At 48.9% G+C, this 24,213-nt stretch overlaps 1 protein-coding gene and 1 long non-coding RNA gene across 8 annotated transcripts in view; one reads left to right on the top strand and one right to left on the bottom strand.

The window, feature by feature from the left end:
- Positions 1-24,213, bottom strand: part of BLK (BLK proto-oncogene, Src family tyrosine kinase) — a 71,781-nt gene that overhangs the window by 6,413 nt on the left and 41,155 nt on the right. For 4 of the 7 annotated variants that reach the window (XM_016959096.4, XM_063816878.1, XM_063816874.1 and 1 more), the window contains 9 exons: positions 14,842-14,965; positions 12,096-12,147; positions 10,074-10,167; positions 9,089-9,187; positions 7,938-8,041; positions 3,323-3,469; positions 2,730-2,882; positions 1,379-1,558; positions 177-253 (listed from right to left, as the gene is read on the bottom strand). In XM_016959096.4, coding sequence (XP_016814585.1) covers positions 177-253; positions 1,379-1,558; positions 2,730-2,882; positions 3,323-3,469; positions 7,938-8,041; positions 9,089-9,187; positions 10,074-10,167; positions 12,096-12,147; positions 14,842-14,964 — 1,029 coding nt within the window. In that variant the 5' untranslated portion in view covers position 14,965. Of the gene's footprint in view, positions 1-176; positions 254-1,378; positions 1,559-2,729; positions 2,883-3,322; positions 3,470-7,937; positions 8,042-9,088; positions 9,188-10,073; positions 10,168-12,095; positions 12,254-14,841; positions 14,966-19,725; positions 19,992-24,213 lie in introns of those variants that run through there. The other 3 variants (XM_063816879.1, XM_063816880.1, XM_063816876.1) reach the window with 2 other exon arrangements.
- On the top strand, positions 235-5,717 carry LOC134810816 (uncharacterized). The gene is made up of 4 exons (XR_010159411.1): positions 235-325; positions 1,555-2,496; positions 4,009-4,083; positions 4,633-5,717. It is a non-coding gene; the product is annotated as an uncharacterized LOC134810816 (long non-coding RNA).

Here is a 24,213-nt window from a genome sequence, read left to right as displayed (position 1 = left end):
TTTGCAAGTCCAAGTGCAGTGGGTGACCTTGGAGATATCTGCCTAGAGGAAGGTGGCCTTCAGTACCCCCTGACTTCTCCTGCTGGCTGAGAGGATGGGGTGGTAAGGCACGAGCGGCCATTGTGGGCAGCAGGTGGCACATGCCGCCCTTCCTCTGCACCTGGTACTTCACCAACCTGCGCCGACATGTCAATCAGCCTTGGGAGTGACAATCTGCTCCCTTCATCTGTCTTCAGGAAATCCAGCAGGCATCCTAAGAAAAAAGAAGTTGCAAGTGCCCTTCTGCAAAGTGACCCGCCCCTGGTGGTGCCAGCCTCTCTCTGGTGTGAGTGGCTCCCCATGGGGGCGGGAAGTGGGAGTTTGCACCCTCAGATCTCTCGGTGCATCAGGAAGGATCTACCTACTGCTGCCAAGTGCCTTCCACTTTACAAAATGCCAGTCTCAGCACCCCGGGAGGCAGCCAATATACCAGCAGTTGCCCAGAAGTTAGGTTTCAGCCAGGTGCAGGGACCAGTCTGAAGTCACCCAGCGGGGAGCTGGGAGTGGGACCCCAGTTCTGACTCGAAGTTTCATGCCCCTTCTTGTCTTTCCCCCCGTGTTGGCCTCGCTCCCTTGATCCCTGCTGGCAGACACCCTCTGCCTCTGAGGACCAGGCATCAGCAAGAAAGCACCAGAATGGAGAGAACTGTCCCCCAGGTTTGGTGCAGGGGACAAATGCAGCTCCCCCTGGAATCAGAAAGCTGGGAGGGATGGATGCTTGCCCTAGGGGCAGGCTAGAGGCACCCCCAGCACAGCCTCCGACCGGGGGCCCCTTGGTGACAGTTGTTAGGGAGCTATATCAACATGGGCATGTTAGGATCCTATAGGAGCAGTGTGCGGTCAGGGTCATAGGAGGGGTGAGAAAGTGGCATGAGAACTTGGCCATGCCGTGGACCTCAGAGGCCATCAAGCCTAACCTCTCTGGCCATCCTTGTAAAATATTCACACAGTTGTAAATGGTTGCATGACCAGGAGGCAGGAGACCTGGATCTAGTACTGTCCCTGCATGCCTGGCCTGGTGTTCCTCTGACTTTGCAATGCTCTATCCCTCCCAGCAGGCATCAAAGAGTGCTAGGCACAGAAGATGCACTCCAGAAATGCTGTCTGAACTGCTCCTGGGCTGAGAACATGGCTCTGTCAGAACCACTTCACCCTCCTGTTTCTCACCCTCCCTCTGTCCCTCCCCCTCCCTCCATCCCTCCCTGTCCCCACACCGTGCCATGCCCTAGATCTGCAGGACCCCCTGGCCTGGTGAACCCACCGCAGCGGACCCTCCTCCTCCTGCTAAGCCCGGCCCTCCCGCCTCGCTCTGAGGATGCGGCTGTGCGGGGGGCACCACCTCTGGCCATGTACTCGGTGACAATGTAGATGGGCTCCTTGGTGACCACTGCGTAGAGTCGGACCAGCCGCTCGTGCTGCAGAGCCTTCATCACGTTGGCCTCACCCAGGAAGGCTTCTGGAGACATGGTTCCCTCCTTCAGCGTCTTAATGGCCACCTTCATGTTGTTTTTGTAGTAACCTGAGCCCGGGGGAGTGAAGAAGCCACTCAGAAGACAGAGAGCTTGCTCGGAGGTGATCCCTTAACCAAAATCGGGGTAAGTGCCCAGGTGCCACCCCATTCCAGGTGCCAGAGCTGGAACATGCAGTTCCGGAGGCCATGGTTGTGTGGTGCCTACCTTGTGTTCCAGGTCCCTTCTATATGGGGCCTCAGGCAGTGGAGGAATGTACCCTGCCTGGGGGGCATTTCACCTATTTGCCCCACACCCTGGGCCTGTGTCCTTCTGTCCTGCACGGAACCTATGTCCTTCCCCCACCCCTCCCCTACATAATGAGTCTCTTCTATCACACAATAACTCCTTGGTGGAAATAAGCACACAGCCTGGGGTACACTGGGCAGGAGGATGAGGCATGGGGGTATCCTTCCCTCCTTCTGAAGCCCCATGGCGATCCTGTCCCACTCCTTAAACTACCTGTATCTCCACACTCTCCCTGTACTCCGTGAAGTCCCCTGAAGGGCAAAAGACAACTCTACTTGCCTTTCTAGAGGACATGGGCCTTGGCAGGGACCTGGGTACAGCTCCTGCCAAAAGCACCCTGGGCATCAGCCCCAGGTAAGGGAGCACTCATGGACCAGCCCCAGGTAAGGGAGGACTCATGGACCAATCCAGGGATAAAACGGAACATGAGTTTTATATCCTGGTGGGTGGGGGGGAAGGGGGCAGGTGTCAGCAGCGATGGAAATGTGAGGACACCAGGCCTGGAGCTTCAGTGACTTGGCCAAAGTCCCACGGCTGCCCTCGGTGTGCACTCAGGCTCTGAAACGTCATGGCTCATCACGTTTAACCTCCTGTTTCCATCTGGGTGATGAAAAGCTAAGGGGAGTTAACGCGCTGCTGCAGCTCAATGTCAAAGCCAGCTTCAGGCAGAGAACGAAGGAGGGAGCGACTTCGGGGCTGGGTGAGCTGGATTCTGTTCCTGCTCTGCCACCACCATAAGCGGCCCCAGCTGTTGCAAAGTGGCTCTGCACCTCCACTTCCTCCTCTGTAAAATGGGTGTCCTCGCCTCTGTCCTCGCTCCCTCTCAAGACTTCTGGGGGAGAGATGACAATCTATGAAAATGCTGAACCTGGACTCAGGATGCGGCGCGGGTGGAATGGGGGGAGAAATGCTCCCACGTGTGCACACACTCACCCATCCAGACTTCGCCGAATTGTCCAGACCCGAGTTTCCTGACCAGCCTGAGAGACTGCCGGGGGATCTCCCATTCATCCTGGGCCCAGGGGTTCTGCGGGGCCGGGCTCACACAGGGCAGGGTCAGCCTCTGGCATAGACCATCCCCCTTCTCTGCATTAGGGAAGAAAAGACAGGGCTGGGGGTTACCAGAGCAGCCAGGCTCTACCTTGGGAGCTGTATCATTCCTAGCTGGCCCCCCACTCCCCAGCCACCCCACCCCCCTGCATGGGTGTGTGCACACGCCTGCACATGCACACACACTCGACTCTTTCTCGTTTGCGCAAAGCAGGGCATGCTATCTCTAAAATCGACCTGCTCACTCTAAGACTGAAAATGCTTGCTACTCTCTAAGGGGTTCCCTGCTGAGCCAGGAGAGGGAATTAGGGCCACCAATTCCCGGTGCTCAGAGTTGCTACCTCCTTAGGTCTAACTTTGGGATAATCTTTCCATCCCCCAAGGTGGCACCAATGACTCACACAATTGGGAATCTTAGCGAGAGATCCAGGGGCTCTTGGCACAAGTCCCTGCCCCCATTGCACACCCCCTCTTACTAGAATAGTGCTGCACCAGGGCCTGGAGCGAGGGGAAGGCGATCCGGGGGGAGATGTAGTAGCCCCCTTCATCCAGGGAGCGGATCTTATAGTGCTTGATCAGCTCCCCCTGGGTGGTGACGTCCTTCACAGACAGGGAGAAGGCACCTGGAGGGTTCATGAAGACACACACGAGAAGTAAGGCACAAAGACAAAAAACGGGACTGGAATTTGGGCCTCATTTTAAAGCTGTGAAAAAAGTTCCCCAATTCTGTTCTTCATTATCACCACTCCCTCCACAAGTTTTCTTTCCCTGCATCTCAACCTCCACGCTTTCGGAAGCCTCCCCTGTAAGTTCCATCTGACTCTGACCTTGACATCCCCCCACTGTCCTGCAAAACTCAGCCAGGGAATCACAGAGCCCTGCGGCAGGCAGCACAGTTTCTCAGCAATCATGGAGGTCCCCACTTGGGCATCTGGTCACTCGGGGACCCTTTGTCATGGACTATTGAGAAATCTAGGCTCGTTGGAGTGACTAGGGGCTTTATTTTCTGGCTAAAGAGGGTATCTCTTACTCCTACAAGCAGATAGCCAGTCACAGCTGCAAGTACCCATGTCCATGGCGGACACCGTAATAAGCTATGCCCAGGGGCTCTGTTCAAAGTCATTTGCTGCCTGTTACATACACCTGTTATTTTGTCTTCTAGGTTATTGTTTTCCCGCAGGCAAGTGGTAGCAGATGTCAAGGGTTAAGGACAATTTAGGAGGTTAAGAGTTTCCAGGTAAGAAACGCTTTTCCATGAACTTGATGTTTTTATAAAATGCGTCTGTCCAGCTACTTGAGTACCATGACCTCACCGCGCCCCTTACCCATTATTTGGGAGATGAGGACGCTGGGGCCCAGCAGAGTTCGCGGCAGGCTGGGGGGCTCCCGGTTCCCCGAGTCCACGCCTACCACGAGCAGTACCACGCGTCCCCGCCAGGGGTCAGGCACGGACCCCTCGTTCTCGTTGTGGACGCTTGGTTTTCCGCGGTCCTGTTTGACTTAAGGCTCTTTCCTCTCCTGTCAATTCCCCTGCCTCAACCCCCTTCCATCCTCCAGTTTCCCTCAGCCAATGTGCCTCTCTCATCACCTACTTGCAAAAGGACACCCAGAGGCATACGCCTTGCTGTTGCCACAGCCCCTCCACACCCCCACCCCAGCCTCAGCCCAGAGGCTGCAAACTGTCTCCCCGACCCTGCCCGGGTGCAGCTGTGCCCCTAGTCTCTAAGGAACCCGAGCCTGGCCTTAGGGAGTTCATTCATCAAGGGCTCTTCTCTCCATTTTGTAGGCTGCACTTGTGTCGGGTGCCTCGGGCGATGAGCCCAGGAGCCCGCTCTCCACGCAGTGACGCTTCCCAAGCTGGTGCTTTAGGCCCCTCACTTGCCTGGCTGCTCTAAGGCCCCGTCCCTGATGGCTTCTGACAATTTGGTGTCCTTTGTAAAGACGACCTCAGATCCTATCAGCTTCAGTTTCACAAAACCTGGATCCCCTGCCTCTGTGGTATGTCTGGACTGCCCTGGGCAGGCAGGGCCTGGCTCTGAGATGAAGATTTCTCAGCACTGAAGGACCGCCTGCCTTTGAGCTGTGAAACTAGTCTGTCCTCACATAGACACCAGTAAACTGAGGCTTGAGAGGCTCAAGGACACCCCGGAGGCCACGAAGGGTAGAACTCACTCCCCTGCTTCCATCCCTGTCTTGCATTCACTGCTGTGGCTCCCAGAAGCAGAGGAGTCTTGCTTTGGAGTTGTGTGTGTGTGCATATGTACGTGTAAGGTGTGTACATGTGTTGCACACGTGTGCGATGCATCTGTGCATATGTGCACATGTATATATGTGTGCATGTGTGTGTATATGTGCATGCGTGGACATGTGTATATGTTTGCATGTGTATGTGTGCACACATGCCTGTGTATGCACGTGTGTATGTGTGTGCATTTGTGCATGTGTGTTCATGTGTGCATGTGTATGTGCGTGTGGTGGTGATGATAGTTGAACAGTCCTGCAGCCCTGGTCCCATCTGGCCTATTCCCAACTTGGACTGGCTTCCTGGGGTGGACATGGACAGGAAAAGATGCCAGACTCATAGAGAACCCCTTCTTCCTCCACACCAGATTGGGTGGGGGGTGGGGAGGCTTTCACCTTAGCAATAGGCAATGGTTGAAATATCATTTCCAGGGTGACATGACATGATGTTTGGGATTTACTTCGAAAGAACAGGGGTGGAGCGGGGGATACAGATGAAACAAGACTGGCTCAGTTGATAATTGTTGAAGCTGGCTGTTGGGTACCAGGGGTTCCACTAAACTATTTTCTCTACTTCTGTGTATGTTTGAAATGTCCTGGAACAACAATAAAACACTTATGTCATCTCCAGTGATTCCCAAATTGTTTCTTGTACAGAGGTGCTCTGCCACAAAAATGAAATAGTGACAATATCCAATATGAATATAAATATAAAATGCATATATCTATGTGTATGTATATGTATGTATATGCATTCATTGGCATATTCCAAGAAATCCTGCACAGAGCACCCCAGCTTTCCAATGCACCCTTCCTGCTCCCCAACCTGGTCCTGCCCCTTTGTGGGGCACCAAGGCCTCATGATGTCCCCAGAGAATCACAGGGTGCTATGACAGCTTTTCATACTCTGGGTTTCCACTCTGGCTGCTGTTCTTGAGCCACAGATGGAAGCAATGGACAGCCCAAGGGTGCTCCCACCAGGTGACACCTCTGTCCATTCTCATCGCCCCAACCACAGGGAACCAGACTGATATTCCAGACACTCTCTCTCCCTTTCCTCCTCTGATGTCACTGTCACCATCTCCTCTCCAGTTAAAATTGGCTACAAGGCTGTACCTGGTCCCTGTGGACAGCTTTCTGATGAGCAAAGCATTCTTCATACTGCATGGGAAGCCCCTGGGTCACCCTAGCTTGCCACGTTGTAGAGCTTGAGAAGCCTCTCAGCCTCTTAGATGATGTGGTCACTGGTGCTTTGGGCTCTGATGCTTACTGTTGGCCCCAGGCAAGTCACTTCCTGTTTCAGGGGCTCCCTTTCCTCATCTGTCAAGTGGATTGGTATCTTACAGATGAAAAGCTAGTGGCCAGTGAGCACCAGGGACCATAATAGGGTTCGGTGCAACACATGCATTAACGGCCCCAAACTGGAAACAACTCAATGCCCACAACATGAGAATGGCTAACTTGACTCTGGAACGGTCACACCCGGGATTCTGTATAGCAATGAACATGAACAGGCTCACCATCCTCAACCACATGAATGAATCTGCTACTGGTTGAATCATGTGTGCTCCCAATTCATATGTTAAAGTCCTAACCCTCGGCCCTGACAATGTGGCTATATGTGGAGACAGAGCCTTTAAAGGGGTGATTAAGTTAAAATGAGGTCATATGGGTGGGCCCTAATCCAAATTGACAGGTGTCCTTACAAGAAGAGATTAGGACACAGACATGCATGGAGGGACGGCCACATGAGGACACAGAGAAGACGGCCACCGGCAAGCCAAGGAGAGAGCTCTCGGGAGGAGCCAACGCTGCTGACACTTTGGTCTTGGACTTCCAGCCTCCAGAGCTGTGAGATAATAAGCTTCTGTGGTGGAAGCCACCCAGTCTGTGCCACTTTGTTACGGCAGCCCAGGAAACTAACAGAATCCCACAAACACTGCTGAGTGACAGGAGCAAGACACACAGAAACAAAAACAGTGATTCTATCTACATCAAGCTGAAAAAACAGACAAGACATGGTGGCGAAACCACAGAGAAGAGCAAGGAAGGATTTCCATCCAAGTCAGGACAGCAGGTAGCTCTTGAGGTTGGGGGTTGAATCAGGAAGGAGCCCAAGTGGGGGAGTGAGGGGGCTCAGGGTGGTCTGGGATGCTCTTTCTCTTGGCTGTCATTACACAGGGATTTGTTTATTATTACCCTATATGATTTAGAATTACACATTCATACTTCATGCAAGCTTTATACGTGTTTTATATTTTACACCAAAAAACATTAAGAAGGAAAGAAAGCCGAATGACAGAGAAAGAGAAAACCCCTGAGGGTGATGGCAGCTGTTTTGCTCAGTCAGTGGATTTGAACTCATGAGTGTCTAGACTGGCATGGGCTCCCCACAATCACCACCCTCTTCTCTTACATCACGGCACAGGCCACTTCCTAACATATGCTACCTGCAGCCTCTGGCTGAGATGATCTTGAAGGATTCTTTGAGCTCCCCCTAATCCTTGATTCCAAAGAGGCTGGTGGTTGAGGGCTCAGGGTTCCCCCTTCCCTGGCCCCCACTGGCCTCGGTGTTCCTGCTGACTGGGCAGCAGGGCCAGTCTGGCGTGGGACCACCCCTGTCCACCCGGCTTCCTGTGCCCAGGTGGTTTCCAGCCTGGACAGGGAGGACTGTGTGGACAGCCCCCATGTCAACTCCCGGGCAGGGCCTGAATTCGGAGGGACACAAGCCCGGAAGCTGCTGGTTCTCCTGGCAGTCACCCCTTCCCCTCTCACTCCAGGGCCAGGCCTCTGGAGGGGCCTTCCCGGGAGGAGCAGGGCAAGGAAGGCAGGCAAAGCCACCAAACCTACCTTTGTTGGTTTCACTCTCTCTGATAAGAAAGGAGCCGGCCTTGTTGATTGGAGCAAGAAGCTGCCTCTCAGCCTCCTTCCGACCCAGTGATCTAAAGAACCACCTGGAAAATGGCAGGAACAGGTGAAACTCAGAGCGACCCTGCTCCTCGGAGTATTCCCACACAGCCTCCCTCCTGCACTGCCTGTCCCCAAGAAAGAAAAATCTAGCATTTCTGCTCCCAGTCGGCCCTGAGCTGCTGCTCCTCACACCGTGATGGAGTCAGTGCCCTCTGCCCCGCTGCCCTTCCAGTTCCGCTTCCTGTCAGCCCTGGACTCACTGTTTTCCTAAAATGAAACAAGAACACTAGTTGGTTGACCTTTGTTAATTTTGCTTTGGAAAAATGCCCCTGATCACACTCTCCAAAGCACAGCTGCGTATCACAGGCACGTGCCTCCTCCTTGCAGTCTGAGATCTGAATTAGGCAAACTGCCGAGACTCTCTGAGCAGGGACACCAGTATGTCCCCTTCAGTATGGGGTTGTTCTGTGCAGGACAGCCCCACGGTTCCCCACACTGTTCCAGGGAAAGAAGCGGGGCCCACAGTGCCCAGAGAAGACTCGTTCCTGGGCCTCAGTCCTCAGGCAGAGCTAGTCCCTGTGAGCAGATTCGTGGGGGCTCTGGCTGGCCGAGTCCGAAATTCCCAGTGCCAATGGGGACATGGGGGAAGATGGGGGCTGGGGGATTAGAAGATTGGGATCTTGCTTTCGTGTTCATCAGTTCTGAACAAGGCCACCCTCCTGGGAGCCCCCGAGGGCTGAGCCCTGAGTCCTGCCCATGGAGGCTGTAGGGGACGGGTTGCTGGTCATAGTGCCTGCCCGGTAGCCTTCGAGGCCATCAGACACTGGGGCCGGTTCCATCCAGGGAAGCCAGGAGAAGGACCGCTCTTGTTTAGCTGGGAAGAGCGGCTTGCTCAGTGTCACACAGCAGTCTGAATGTTGTCTGGAGCCAGCAGAGAGGCCTTTTGCAGCAGAGCTCATTTCCTGTCCCCTCTTTGCCAGTGCCTGCAGGCTCCCTGGTCAGTCCCATTCTGGCCCTGCCCTGCCTAACAGCCCAGGGAGCAGAAACAGTGACTGCATCTTGGCTCGAGGGGGGTTCCCGTGCCCACCTACCTTTCCATTTCCAGGCTCTCCACTCGGGCCACAAAGTTGCTGGGCACATAGCCTTCTCTTCCTGTGACGAGTGACCTGGCCAGCCACCAGTCTCCAGTTCTAATGGGAGCAGGGGAAACAGAGATGAGATCATGGCCCCTGTAGGCCCGTCACTGGGCAGCTCTCAGGCCTCCACAAAGTCATCTCTCCCTGGAGGGCAGAGAATCCGCAGGGGTAGACAGTACGGCAGGCAGGAAGGGGCTTGTGCCCACTGCTCAGTGGTACAGTGGCTATCTGGGCAAGTTCTAGGGGGAAGAGCTTATCTACACAGCCTGACCAGCCAAGAGGGCACAAGGATCCAGCCAGCAGCCTTCCTCTTGATGAATGGGACGTGTTCAGAGCTTGGTGAGTGACTGGGGACAGGCTTGAGAAAAACACGGTTGGCGTGGACTGTATAGAATCAGCAGTCAGGACTTTCATGAGCTTGGCTCAAGGCCTTTGGAGAACTTCAAGAACCAAATCAGACCCTCAGAGCTCCACAGGACAAGCCTGGCCACTGAGAGGGATCTGACCTAGAAGGAGTTTCTGAGAAGGACATGGGAAATGAGCTAAAGCGGGATTGGTGTGTGTCATCAGTGTGGGCTCCTGTCTTGAAAAGGAGACAAATATGGACACAACTGGCTTAAATGCAAGGCTGTCATGGAACAGCCAGACCAGCATGCATAAAGGACAAGGTCCACATGCCCAAAAGAGTCAGGAGGGCTGCATGGAGGTGGTGGCATGGAACGTGGACTTTGAAGGTTGTGAATGGAAATTACTTCACCAGAAAGATTTTGGAGAGGAAGATAAAAGGGCCAAGTTCAAGAAAATGCTGGGGTCAGGGCTGGGGGCAGGGCAATGGAGAAGACTTCCAGGGTCAGCCATGGAGGATGTGGTGGGTGGAGAAAGGAGAGATGTGGGGGAGGGGGGTCCTGCAGGGACAGGGGATGGTGTCCTGGAACCTCACCCCTTCAGGACCTGTAGCTTCTCCCCCTTCAGCATCTGCAGGTCCCGATCATTCATAGCGGTGTAGTCATACAGAGCCACCACAAAATGCTTGTCTGAAATGAACAAGGGAGAGATGACCACCACTCAGGCCCACAAGCGGGAAGGTGGGGCTGGGGTTAGCCTGGCTACCAAGGAGGACAGGCTTCTGCTTGCCCATGATGGAAATGATGTTCTCACCCAGCACAGGCCCCCACTCCCAGCCCTGTGACCCCACCAGGGATGGGCTGCCCCCCAGAGCCCATCCTGTCCTCCTTTGTGGACCCACTAAGAAGCCCTATGACCTGGACAAGGCGTGTGTGAGGAAGCTGATGGCCAGAGGTCAGCCACAGGGAGGCAGCCACTGCCGGGCTGCTGGTGGCCTCAGGCCCACATTCGGACATAGTGCTGGGAGCCCTCATCTTCTTATTCTACACCTGACCTCGGAGGCCCATAAGTCTCCTCTTATCCTTTTCCTCCTCTGCCCCGCCTGCCTCTATCCCCAATAGGGGTGGTCTTGCCACGTGGCAGCTGGAGCCCTGGCCTCTCCACTCTCTGTGCCCAGAGCCCCAGCCACACTGTCTGTGGCTGCCAGTGACCCTGCCGGGCCCCCCACCTTGCTGGCGGACCCTGGATGGAAGGCAGGAAGAGGGCTCAGGAGCTTGAGCACCATCTTCAAGTGAGCCCTGCTGTGACGCAGGCTCTCTGCACAGCTCTGGGAGCCACAGGACCCACCTGATGAAGGTCACCTGGAGAGCACTTAGCTTCCCCGGGTGGGGTGGCTCCGCTCTGTCACTGAGCTGAGTGTTGTGACCTTGGGCTGGTCACCTCTTCTCAGCAGGAAAGCAAGGGTCAGAATGGGTGACAGTGGTTCCCTGAAGTTTTAAGATTCAGGTTCTGCTCACAAGTGTGACAGATTCTGAGCTTTTCCAGGGAAGGGGTCGCATCTACCTGTTGTCACCCCTTCGCCATTCCTTGGACAGAGCTGGGCTCTGTGTGCTGAATGCCCAGTACACATGATATGAGCAGGTTAATGGGTGGGGCCTGGCTGGCCGAGGCATCCCTTCCCCATGCTGTGTGGACATGGATGATGAGGAGGCCGCGGGAAGTCACTTTGAACGAGGCCACCCTCTTGGGAGTCCCCAGGGGTGGAGCCTCTGGCCCAGAAAGGCCGAGCTCATTCCCTACAGTACCCAGCAGGCCAGCCCACCAGAGCAGAAGTGGAGTCTAGGGGCCACACACAGTGGCTCACGCCTGTAATCCCAGCACTTTGAGAGGCTGAGGCGGGCGGATCACCTGAGGTCAGGAGTTCAAGACCAATCTGGCCAACATGGTGAAACCCCCTCACTACTAAAAATATAAAAATTAGCCCGGTGTGGTTGTGTGCACCTGTAATCCCAGCTACTTGGGAGGCTGACGCAGGAGAATCACTTGAACCCGGGAGGTGGAGGTTGCAGTGAGCCGAGGTTGGGTCACTGCACTCCAGCCTGGGTGACAAGAGCGAGACTCTGTCTCAAACAAAAAGAAGTGGAGTCTGGGGACCAGGGAGGGGGCGTGGGTGGTTAGGTGGTCAGCAGCGGGACTCTCGAAGTGGCTGGGAGCAGGAAACAAGAAGGTGCCCTCCACACAGAGCGGACTGGGGCTGGAGGCGAGGGCCTGGAGCCACTGGCCCAGCCCTTTGCATTTGAGAGTTAGCATATTTGAAAACTTGGGTTTGATGATGCTGTGTGTCTTCCCTGGGACTCTTGTTTTTGTTCTTGTTTACAGTTTGTAAAGTCTTTCATTTTTTAAAAGTCCCACCCAGGCTCAGGCATACTGAAGAAACTCGTTCTTGGTTCCTGAAGAGACCCCCCAAGAGGCACAGAGCCGGGGCCTCTCTCAGCTTCCCCGTTTTCTCTTCTCCAGCCCTCAAGCTGCTCCTGACTCAACCTTTTTCCAACTCCACAAAGCTGCGACCTAGGAGAGAGGGCTGTGGAGCCTCAGCTTCCCAAACCACCGTTCTTACCTTCATCCAGGTGTTCATCGGGCAGTGGAGGAGTAAGGTGGTTGAAGACAACCTTGGGTAGAAAACACACGCTTGAGTTATTTCAGTCCCTGCTGCGTGGGTGGGGCCTGGGGGTTGAGACTGCTGAGCCGGGCAGCCAGGGTATCTCCAGGGACCTACTGTAGGAGGAGAGGCAGCTGCCTGTGGGGGCTGCTCAGGGACATTCTGTACCCAGGGACCAGCACCACCCTCAGACAGACCCCCGCCCTCTGCTGCCTTTGCCCTGACCGCACTGGGGGATGCTCCAATGTGGATAAGAGGCAGCTGTGGACAATGAGGGACAGCCCAACCACTTGGGCTTAACATCCTGGCTCTACCATTACAAGATCAAACTGCAAACGGGTATTTGTTGACAAGAAAAAATATTTAAAAAGCATATTTCCCCAAAACTTGACAAACATATTTGTAGGTATATATCCTGTAGAGAAACTTCTGTGTATGTGTACCAGGGAATGTGTACAAGAGTGCTCCTAGCAAAAATCATAATACATAAACAATTTTTTTTTGAGATGGAGTCTCGCTCTGTTGCCCAGGCTGGAGTGCAGTGGCGTAATCTCGGATCACTGCAACCTCCGCCTCCTCAGTTCAAGCAATTCTCGAGCCTCAGCCTCCCAAGTAGCTGGGATTACAGGTGCCCGCCATCACGCCCAGCTAATTTTTGTATTTTTAGTAGAGACAGGTTTTCGCCATGTTGGCCAGGCTGATCTTGAACTCCTGGCCTCAAGTGATCCGCCCACCTCGGCCTCCCAAAGTGCTGGGATTACAGGCATGAGCCATCATGCCCGACAAATACATAAACAATTTTAAAACATGGACCTAACCCTCATGACAGAAGAATAAACAAATTACAGTATACTCATGCAATAAAATTAATGAGCTATAGCCACGTGCATCAACGTCGATATATTTCACATGCGTAACACGGAGCCACAACCCCAGTCTCAGAAGCATATGTGCTGTTTGATGTAGTTGATTTAAAGTTTACAACATGAATAATGAAACTAAATATTGTTTAGGGGTAATACATATGTGATAATATTAAAAAGCAAAGCTAAAGAATGATAAACAGATTCTGGGTATTGGGGCCTGGGGTGAAGGGTACAAACAGGGGAGGGAGGAGGGAGATTCAAAGGAACGAGTCTCTTTCTGTGTCTGAAGTTGGGAGGTGGCTATACAAGTGTGCGTTTTGGTGTATTCTTTCAACCTGATATATGTTATAAATATTCTTTTCTTAATTCCATATTTATTGAACACAATTTTGAAGTAGCATTTTGCAAAATGATGTGCATGTATGTTTCTCTTAAAAATAGGAACACATGAAATAAAGAACACACGGAAGAAGGGTCTCGAGACAACTCTGGTGACTCTACATAGTGGAATAATGAGTAATTATAATTTTTTCCATATACATATTATGTGACTCTTTTAAGTGAAAAAAATTCCAGGTGCTACTACTTATTATCATGTAATTTTGGGGAAATTAGTCAGTCTAAGTCCAAGTTTCCCCATTTGATCAATTATTTATTCAATAAACATCTTGTGGTTGTGCGCTGAGACCGGCGCTAAACTGGGACACAGATAGGTGAGATGCCTGGGTTCATCTAGGAAGTGGGATTTGTAATCCCCGTCTCCCCATCAGGTCCCTGTTAGAATAAAGAGATGACCACGTGGACATGTGGACAGCACAGGAGAGGGGGTCGAGGCAAGGCTCCCAACTGCCCCAAACCAAAAGGGGGTCACTGGTCAGGGAGTGGGGGGAGCACAAAGAATCATCTAAAAATGTATCTTCAGGCCCAGCACGGTTGCTCAAACCTGTAATCCCACCACTTTGGGAGGCCAAGGCAGGTGGATCACCTGAGGTCAGGAGTTCGAGACCAATCTAGCCAACATGGTGAAACTCTGTCTCTACTAAAAATATAAAAATTAGCCAGGTGTGGTGGCATGTGTGCCTGTAATTCCAGCTACTCAGGAGGCTGAGGCACGAGAATCACTTGAATCCAGGAGGCAGAGGTTGCAGTGAGCCAAGGTGCCACCACTGCACTCCAGCCTGGGCAGCAGAGCGAGACTCTGTCTCAAAAAAAAAAAAAAATGCATCTTCAGCCATGCTGTAGCCATCAAAAGGAGCTAAGTGTTTTATAAACAATCAAACTGCATGACTAGGAAAATGCATTCCCCAGCAATAAGACCTTTTCACTTGAAATTTCACTTTTTTTTTTCCTTTGGAAAGTTTTCCTCATTTAAAATGCCCATGGGATTCCAGGAAAACTTGAGAGCCTGCTCGGGAGGTGAGGACAGGCACCCTCCTGTTTCATGATGCTTATCCCAGGAAAGCAGACTCTTTGGAATGCCAGCAGCAATGCCACATAGAGGACAAGGGTCTCCAGGAGCTGCTGGGGAGAAGAGAGGTAGTAGCTGCAGCTAGATACCCGGATCCTTCCTTATGACACCCTCTCCCCAAGCTGACCTTTTTACATTTCTTTTTCTTTTCAAGGCTGCCCTCGAGAAATGAGCTCTGGCTAAGAATTATTGGGAGCTAACCAGGCCGGGTCCTGTGCGTGTTATATTGCATGGCACACCTGCTTATACATTGCAGATCGTTACATCCCTATCAGGAAGGCACTTTTGCTATACCCATTTTACAAATGTGGACATTAAGGCATAGGAGAAGTAAGTAACCTGCTCTTGGTGGGGGTGGGCAATCACTCACCAGGGGTGGCAGTGGCGGGGCATCCTTGTCTTGGGCGCTGACCTTCAGGGGGCTCCATTGGCCCTTGTCCTTCTCCTTGATCGGCTTTTCCTTGTCCGGCTTTTTGCTGCTTACCAGCCCCATCCTGCCAGAGACACACAGGAGACAGAGGACATGAGAGAGCGGGGCCTCAGATCCTCTGCACAGAGGGGATCCCTGGCCCCTTCCGGGAGGCTGGTTAGAAAGGTGGGGTGGAAGTGGGTGCAGCAAAGACCTCAAAGTCAGAATGTGGGTAGAAGCAGGTGGGTGAGCTAACTGGGTGTCCATCTTTTTTCGGGGGCCCATACAGCAGAAAGCACTGCATTTAGGACACAGAAATCCTCTGGCTGGAGATAACCGCCGGAAACCGCTGGGGTGGATCCTGGTCCTCAGGTGACAGGAGCCTGAGCGGGAGGCCACGTGGTGTTCTAGAAAGAGCCCACCAATGTGTCTGGGGCTCTGGGTTTAGTCTTCATTTTGTCGCTGGCTGTGTCACTTGGGAATGTGACATTTTCTCTCTGACCCATTAGCTCTTTGGTAAACAGCAGGGGCTTTGTTAGAAGATGACTAACGTTCTCTCCCTCTCAGATTTTTGGGTGAGACACTATATACATTTAGGACAGATTGATAGCACAGGCATCGAGGCCCAGCTGCGGCCTCACAGTAATATCAGGGGTCTCCTTAAAGGGGGGAAGTTGTGGTCAGGTTTTTTTCTTTGGTAAAGAATTTTAGGATGGCAGATGTGGGACAGGCCCTTTTGACACCATCAACACCACCATGTTGTCACCATCCTCATTCCAGGGGCTGCTATTTATATGTTAAGGAGCTTGCTCAGGGTCAAACAACTGGCCCGTGAGAGCCAGCTCTGGAGTCCAGTCTGACCTGAGACCACTGCACTCCTGCACTTACATCGGGCTCTTCCTCGAGATGCAGACATCATAGAGAGGAAGCACCCAAGTCCCCACGCGTGTCAGAAGGGCGTGTTGTTAGTGGTGATTTCCTTTGGAAATGTACACACCATATTTCATCAATTCTAAGATGGACCTTTTTTCACTTTTCAATATCTCTGAACTGGGAGGTGTCTCACAATGGAGGGTGCTTTGCAGTATAATTAGTAGCAGCATTTTTTTTCTCTTTTAGTGATACATAATTAAATGCTAGCCTTCCTATCAGTGGCGTCTTCGATTAAGTGAAACACAGTCATGCATTTCTTCCAGAGAGCTGAAAGCACATTCCTCATGTCATTGCTCCTCAAACCCACCGTGAAAAAGAAAACACTATAACAAATTTCGATATAGGACAGCAAGCCACAGAAGCGAAAAATTCACAAGTATGTTTTTTTCGGTATGCCTTGCATACAGAACACATAATAATTCACAGTTTTAAAGACCAACACTTTTTATATCTAAGTATTTCTTTATGTGAGCTCAGATCAGCTTTACCACTAAGTGAATTATAGTGCCAGGGTTACAAGTATCACTTCAGTTTTCAGAGATTTAGGGTTTCAGAAGTTTGGACAAGAGATTATGGGTTTGGCTGGGCTCGGTGGCTCACACCTGTAATCCCAGCACTTTGGAAGGCCGAGGCACGCAGATCCCTTAAGGTCAGGAGTTCGAGACCAGCCTGGCTAACACAGTGAATCTCCATCTCTAGTAAAAATACAAAAATTAGCCAGGTGTGGTGGTGCAGGCCTGTAATCCCAGCTACTCAGGAGGCTGAGGCAAAAGAATCACTTGAACCCAGGAGGCGGAGGTTGTAGTGAGCCAAGATCATGCCATTGCACTCCAGCCTGGGCAACAGAGTGAGACTCCATCTCAAAAAAAAAAAAAAAAAAAAAAAAAAAAGAGAGACGATGGGTTTGTATTGCGGATGGCTACTGAATTTTAGCAGGTGCCTATACAATATCTATCAATATGATATATGTTCACCTTTAATTTGTCAATGTAATAAATTATGTTGGTAAATTTTCTGTTATTGAAATATCTGTACATTCCTGGGAAAATACTATTTGATTACAGCATATTAGTCTATTTGGCACATGGATGGATTCTTATTTGCTAATTATTTTGTTTTATTTTATTTCGTCTTGAGACAGTGTCTCACTCTGTTGCCTACGCTGGAGTCCCATGACCTAATCTTGGCTCACTGCAACCTCTGCCTCCCAGGCTAAGGTGATCCTCCCACCTCAGCCTCTCGAGTAGCTGGGATGACAGGCATGTGCTACCATGCCCTACTAAATTTTTTATTTTTTGGTAGAGACAGGGTTTTGCCATGTCATGCAGGCTGGTATCAAACTCCAGAGCTCAAGTGACCTGCCCACCTCAGCCTCCCAAAGTACTGGGATTGCAGGTGTCAGCCATCACACTCGGCCCTGTTTGCTAATATTTTATTTAGAATGAGAATCTATATTCCCAAGGGAGATTTGTCTATGAGGCATTAGCATTAAGGTGCACTGGCATTGTAACAGTGCACCTTACACTGTTACAATTTTTTTTTTCCTATCGTCTTGAGTGGTTTCCTAACAGTGGGGTTATCTGTTCTTCACAGGCTAAATAGAACTCAGTTGTGAAGCCATCTGTTTCTGGGGCCCTTTCAAATAGTAAATCTTTAAAGACATTTCCAATTTCTTCTATAGGAATGATCTATTCCCATTTTTTCTCCTCCTTGTGCCATTTTGATGATTTATATGGTTTATAGATCTTTAATTTCATCTACGTTTTCCAATCTGTTGCCATAGTTTTATGTAGCATTGTCTTGTAATTATTATACTCTGTTCTCTTTTTTGATTGTGGTGTTTTTCTTTTTCCTAATATAAATGGAATGTTCTTTTAATTAAAATTATAATTTGTAATTGGATAAAATCATCTGAAGCTTTACATGACTAAATTAAGTCTTAACCTAGCTTTATAATTATGAAATAGAAGATTGTAATCAAAACCGCATGAAATTGGAATAATAAAAGTAAACAACAATCATCAGAGCAGAATAAAAAACATACAAACAGATTTTGGTAAATACAGGAATCGAGTATGTGAAAAAGATAGCATTTTAATTCAGTACAAAATGGATAGTTTATTTTAATAAATGGTATTAGGAAAATGACTATTTACCTTAAGGAAAATACAACTGAACCCCTACCTCACATGATATTAAAAAATAAATTCTAGGTGTATGACTGAAAAAAATAAAAAACAAAAATGTAATTAAAAGAAATGTAAGAAACTGTGTATATAACCCAGAGTTTGGAGACAACTACTAGCAAAGATAAAATAGCCAGAAGCGAAGAGAGAACAAAAAAAGTACAAATTCATAAACATTAAAAATATTAGATGGTATAAGAAACTACTCATGAAGTTCGTAGATAAGCAATAGATTGGGTAAGAGATTGCAAAGCATCAGATAAATGTCTATTCATAATATATACAAAGCTCATAAAATTTTGACAAGAAGTATATTGCAGCATATAATTCATTCAATAGAAAAATGTGTAAAGATAAGAAATAGGAAGTTAGTGCAACACAAACCCAAATAGTAAAGTGTTTATTATAATTATTGTTTCATTTGTTCCTTCACACTCCATTTCTAGGATTAATCTTCTATGAGGGCTGGAATCTTTGTTTTATTCATTGCTGAATCCAAATTGCTAAACCAATGTCTGGCACAGAGTGTGGGCTTAATAAATATTTATTAGACAAAACATGGAATATTATTGAAAGAAGAAATCTTTTAAATTCTTTTAAAGGGCAATCTTTTAAATTCTGTTAAAATAAAAAAGCACACATACCTTTTGATTTTCAGTCCCACTCTGGACTATCTCAGGTTAATAAAACATCATTATATAGACATATGTGAGACATGAAAATGTTTGTTGTAGTAATAGTTGGAAAAACAATCCCCTCCCCCGAAAAAAAATCCCAAACAAAAAACAACAATGTAACTGCCCAGCAATTAAAGACTTGTTGAATAAATCTACACTCTATAAATTTCTCATACAACTACTAAAAAAAATGTGCTGGATCTTCACCAGTGAGGTCAAGAGGAATTTCGGTACCATGTTGTTACATGAGAAAAGTAAGACCCAAAGAGGTGCATGAGGGAATCCCATATTTGCAAACACCAAATGAAAAGAAACCTCTATTCAGGCGTGTAGATATGTTTGCATATTACACAGAAAGAGGCTGGGGAGGATGAACACCAAGTTGTTTACTGTGGTTATTGTTAGAGGAAGGGAGAGTACAAAACAGAGGTGTGGTGTAAGGCAAAACAAAACAAAACAAAACAAAAAAAAAACCAGCGGACTTAAAAAACGGTGTGTGTGCTAATGCAAAGCAGTGCCCCCCAAAGTATTTTCTAAACGGATTTTGGATTATAAGACTTCATGAGACTTTGACTTTCTTTCTTTTAATTGTATATATTTCTTAAATTATTTAATACTAAGCATATATTATTGATAGAAGCAGAAAAATAAAAGGAGGATTTGAGTGATTTGCCCGGCAACAGAGGGACATAAGGCCTGGAGCCAGGGCCAGCCTGCAGTTCTTGACAATGACCGTTAAGTGGCCAGTCAGGGCTGCCTGAACCTCAGGCCTTTCGTGGCCTCTCTCAGCCTCCCTGACTCAACGAAGGGCCAGTGGTCAGCAGCTCCTAGTATATTCCCCAGACTTGGACTCATACTTCCGCATCTGCCCAGGTGACCAGCCCTCTTGTCTTTCTTAGTCCGGCCAGCCATATTGCCATTGACTTTAAGCTTCCTGGCAAACACCTGTGTCCACTGAGACAACATAATTGAACATTGGTTGTTCAATTTATTGAACAAAGAACCGGACGGAAAGTAAAATTCGTAAGATTAAATGACCCACTACTTACACTTCTGTCCTTTGACTCCTTAGCAGTGTGTGTGCAGATGATTTTCCATGGCTCTCATGAGTACCTCAGGTCTCTATGGGTCCCCCTACTCCAGTGGCTTTGACTGGAGACCTGGGTTACTCAAGAGGCCATGGGACAACCAGGGCTGTCACTGGTGCTCGGGCTGCACCCAGCAGTTTCAGGTTGGGTGAAGCCAGGAAGTGCAGAAGTCCAGACAGAGGCAAAATGCATCACACACTGGCTGGGGCTCCAGATGGCTTTGCTGCATTGTGGGAAGGGTGTGAGTCTGTGTATGTTTGTGAGAGAGTGGGAGAGGAAGCATACACACTTATGTGCACCTGTGTGTGTGTGAGAGCGAGAGCATGCGTGTGAATACACACGTGTGTATGTGCTTGAATATGTGTGCGTATATATGTGTGTGTGTGTCTATGTGTGCACGTGTATATGCATGTGTGAGAGAGCATGCATGTGTACCGTGTGCGTGTGTGTCTAGTCGGGGGAGTTAGCAAGAGGAGGGGAAGTGGGAAACGGGAGTTGTTTGTTTATTTGAAACCAGCTAGGCCCTCTAATGCAGACTTTCACCAGAGCAGGGCAGTCAATGTTTGCCTTGGGAGATGCTCAAAGCCTGAAACACAGCTTCAGTCAAACAAGGGGTGTGGTGGAGGCAATAACTAAAAATAGAGAAACTAGAAACCCCTTATTTGCACTTGGCTAGCGTGTCATGGTTGAAAAGCACTTGACAGATAACGAGTTTTTCTTTTTTTCTAATTCATGTTAGCCTTGATAAATTGGTTACAGTTATCCTCATTTTACCACTGAAGAAGGCGAGGCGAGGTGGCTTGGTAAGGTCATGCTGAAGGTGGCAGAGCTGGCAGCTGGAGGGTGTTACTGTCTCCAGGGCTGCTTGAGCCCTCTGCACAAAACAGGTACACCTGTGGCCCTGCCTGAGGCTCTGTGTCCCTTGGAGGGGACAGTTCAGATTCCATGTCATCTCCCCTGTGGCAAAATTGTTTTGCTATTTTGTATCTGGAAGCCTTGCCATGTTATGTGCTGGAAGCTTTGCCTTTCTGATTTGACCTGCCAGACATAGGTGGGTAGCATCCAGGTAGAACAGGGGTACCTACTGGGAAAGCTGGGACTCAACCTGGGTGTCGCGATCACAATGCCATGCTAGCTGCCGGCGTGAGATCCCATATGGAGAATCTCACCAACGTCCAGAATTCCAAATTCTCCCAGTACAAACCACCAATGCTATACTTATCTTGTAAATGAAGAAAGAACAGTGATTGGCCTATGGCTCTGAATTAAAGAAGGGGCCAAAGAATTTGAGTTAAAATTCATGTTTCATGTCTCAACTCAGGACAACACCACTGAAATGAGGCTTCCTCACCTTTGCCCTAATACTGACCTCTCCACATGTGAACCTGAAACAGCCCCGATAACAGTTCTTAGCACTGAGGTTCTTCTATTTATTCAGCCACAGACATTCAGTTGCTGTCAACCATGAACTATGTCAGGCATAGCGGAAGGTACAGGCATGAAACAAGGATGGAGCCCGCTCTCACAGGAAAATAAGGAGGAAAGGCATGCACCCGATTCCATCAGTTCAGAGTGGGCACGATTCTGTACCAAAGAGAGGCCTGGGTAAAGTGTTTTGTGAGCTCAGCAAAAAAAATTACTTCCACCTGGGAGAAAACGCTAGCCAGACCTGAGAAGGATGGCTACAATAGATTTTTTTAGATGAAAACTATCTTTTATGAAACCTTCCAAAATATACTAAAGTCAAGAATATTGGCCAGGCACAGTGGTTCATGCCTGTAATCCCAGCACTCGCAAGGTTGAGGTGGGAGATCATTTGAGGTCAGGGGTTTGAGACCAACCTGGCCAACATGGTGAAACCCCGTCTCTACCACAAATACAAAAATTAGCCAGGCACGTGCCTATAAAAATTAGCCAGGCACATGCCTGTAATCCCAGCTACTTGGGAGGTTGAGGTGGGAGAATCGCTTGAACCCAGGAGGTGGAGGTTGCAGTGAGCCAAGATCCTGCCACTGCACTCCAGCCTAGTTGACAGAGTGAGACTGTCTCAAAAAAATAAATAAAATAATAATAATAATAATAATAAAACTCTTCTACACTCATCACCCACATTCAATAATTATCTTTAAAATTGTTTTCTGGGTTGAAGTATTTTACATCATACCATTTTATTTCCTCTAAATGAATGAAACTTGGAAACAACATGAAATCAATGTAGTGAAGCAAGTCATTTCACCACCCCATATTTTGCATTTGTTTCTAAAGCATGGAGACATTTGCTCACATAACCCCAATGTTACTTCATCACATCTAACAAAACTAGCAATATTTCCACGGTATCATCTAACCATCTAGCCATTGAACCCAATTCATAATCACATTTTAACAAGTGACTTAAAAATAGCTTCTTGCTTAGTTTGTCCTACTCAGGATTCAAACAAGGTTCGTATATAACTCAACGTCTTAGGTTTCCTTTAAACAGGAGTCCCTTCTGCTCTGACTTCGGTTAGTTTCAAGCCTTTGATTTGTAAAGGCCAGTCCTATAGAATGTTCTCCATTCTGGATTTTGCGTCTTTGTGATGGTTCATCACTTGCTCTTCCCTCTCGTCCTTCTTACACATAGAGTTACCTCTGTAGGCTCCATTAGATTCAAGCTCAGCCCCTCTTGGTAGAGGTGCTGTCGAGGAGGTGATCTGTGCTCCATGTTGCATCCTACCAGGAGGCTCACAGTGTTTACCTGCATGATTTTAGTGATGCTAAGATAGGTCCAGGCTCAGGCGTCCCTATTCCTCCATTGACAAGTTCCTCACCAACATTTAAAAGTCCCATTAGTGGTTACAAAATGGGCGTGCTCTGATTCCATCAATCCTTCCACACTTGTTAGCTGGGAGTTGAAAGAGCAAAGGATGAGAAACTGGGAACACCAGAAAAAAATACCAGGCATACTCCCAACAGGGTTGGGTAGTATTTGAGAAATAGGTGTTTTTCCAAACACGTGAAGATAGAAAACATGTTCAGAAAACAAAGCTTTTCCATTGCTGGATTGTAGAGTGTGTGCTACAGTCATTCACAGCTAATGCCTTGTGCAGTATATCCCTTCCTTTCCTTTCCTTCCTTCCCTTCCCTTTTCTCTTTCTTTCTTTCTTTCCTTCTTACTTTCTTTCATTCATCTGTCTGTCTCTTGTCACCCAGGCTGGAGTGCAGAGGCGTGATCATGGCTCACTGCAGCCTTGAACTCCTGGGCTCAAGTGATCCTCCCACCTCAACCTCCCGAGTAGCTAGGACCACAGGCACGCGCCGCCATGCCTGGCTAATTTTTTAAACAATTTTGTGTAGAGGTGGGATTTCATCATGTTGCCCAGGCTGGTCTTGAATGCCTGGACTCAAGCAATCCTCCCACTTCAGCCTCCCGAAGTTTTGGGTTGGATACAGGCATGAGTCACTGCATCTGGCCTCCTTGTGCAATACTTTTAAACGCCAGCAGAATCTTTTCCCAGCACTAGCACAGAGCCTGATGGTGAGAGGCTGCTCTGTAACACCTGGCTGGGTGTGTAAGGGCCTTGGGCACGTGTGGCCCCTGCAAAAGGCTGACCTAGCAATGCCAACCTGTGACTTTTAGGTACTTCGGCACAGTTAGGAGGAGAAATTATGTGGCCATTTCCATTTTTTAAAGTGAAAAGGTCTTTTGGGGAAATTCACCTCCCCCCATTGTGGTAAAATTGATAGAAAAGATTTTCAGGTGGTAAAAAGTTTGAGGGTGCTGAGCAGACCTTCAGGAAGGAAGGAAGAAGGCATTTTTATAAAGCTGTGTTAAGTCAAAGACAGACACTTGTTTATCGAGTCACCTACATTTGATTCTGCTAACAGAGAAGCTTGAAATTCATTAGGTAATTCTGGGGACGGATAAAATTCCTTTATGTGAGTGAATTTTCTTTTTTGGGAACACCATGTAAATTTATGTTTTAAAAAACTCTCACAGTAGTGATTATTAAAATATGTTAGCAATATGCCAAAATGTTAATCCAACTACAGTTGTGTCTTGTATTGATGAGACTATGGGCTTTAACTTATTTTTCAATTTTTAACTTTTTGCATTGTTTGCATTTTGAAAAATTAAATGAGAAATCAAATCATGGGTCATTACTTCCCAATGGAGTCAGTTATGATTCTTTGGCACAATAGTTCTGAAACCTCAGTTTGCATTTTAACCAGCAGGGGAGTTTGCAGACTCCCAGCCCCAGCCCCAGCAGTGCTGGTATCTGCATTTTCAAAAAATGCCCCCAGTGATGCTGATGCAGGCAGATCATGAGCTCCACTTCATGGAGACCCTTTCTTCAATTGGCCGAGCTTCTGGATCATGACTTGTGACAAGGATTGAAAGGCAGGCCCGCCAACACGGGGCATTCCCTCCTTTGAGTCTCCCATAAATAATGCCTGCAGTTTTACTGC

The sequence above is a fragment of the Pan troglodytes genome, chromosome 7 (assembly GCF_028858775.2).
Source record: "Pan troglodytes isolate AG18354 chromosome 7, NHGRI_mPanTro3-v2.0_pri, whole genome shotgun sequence".
NCBI classification, from domain to species: domain Eukaryota; kingdom Metazoa; phylum Chordata; class Mammalia; order Primates; family Hominidae; genus Pan; species Pan troglodytes.
This window is presented reverse-complemented; position numbering and strand designations above follow the sequence as displayed.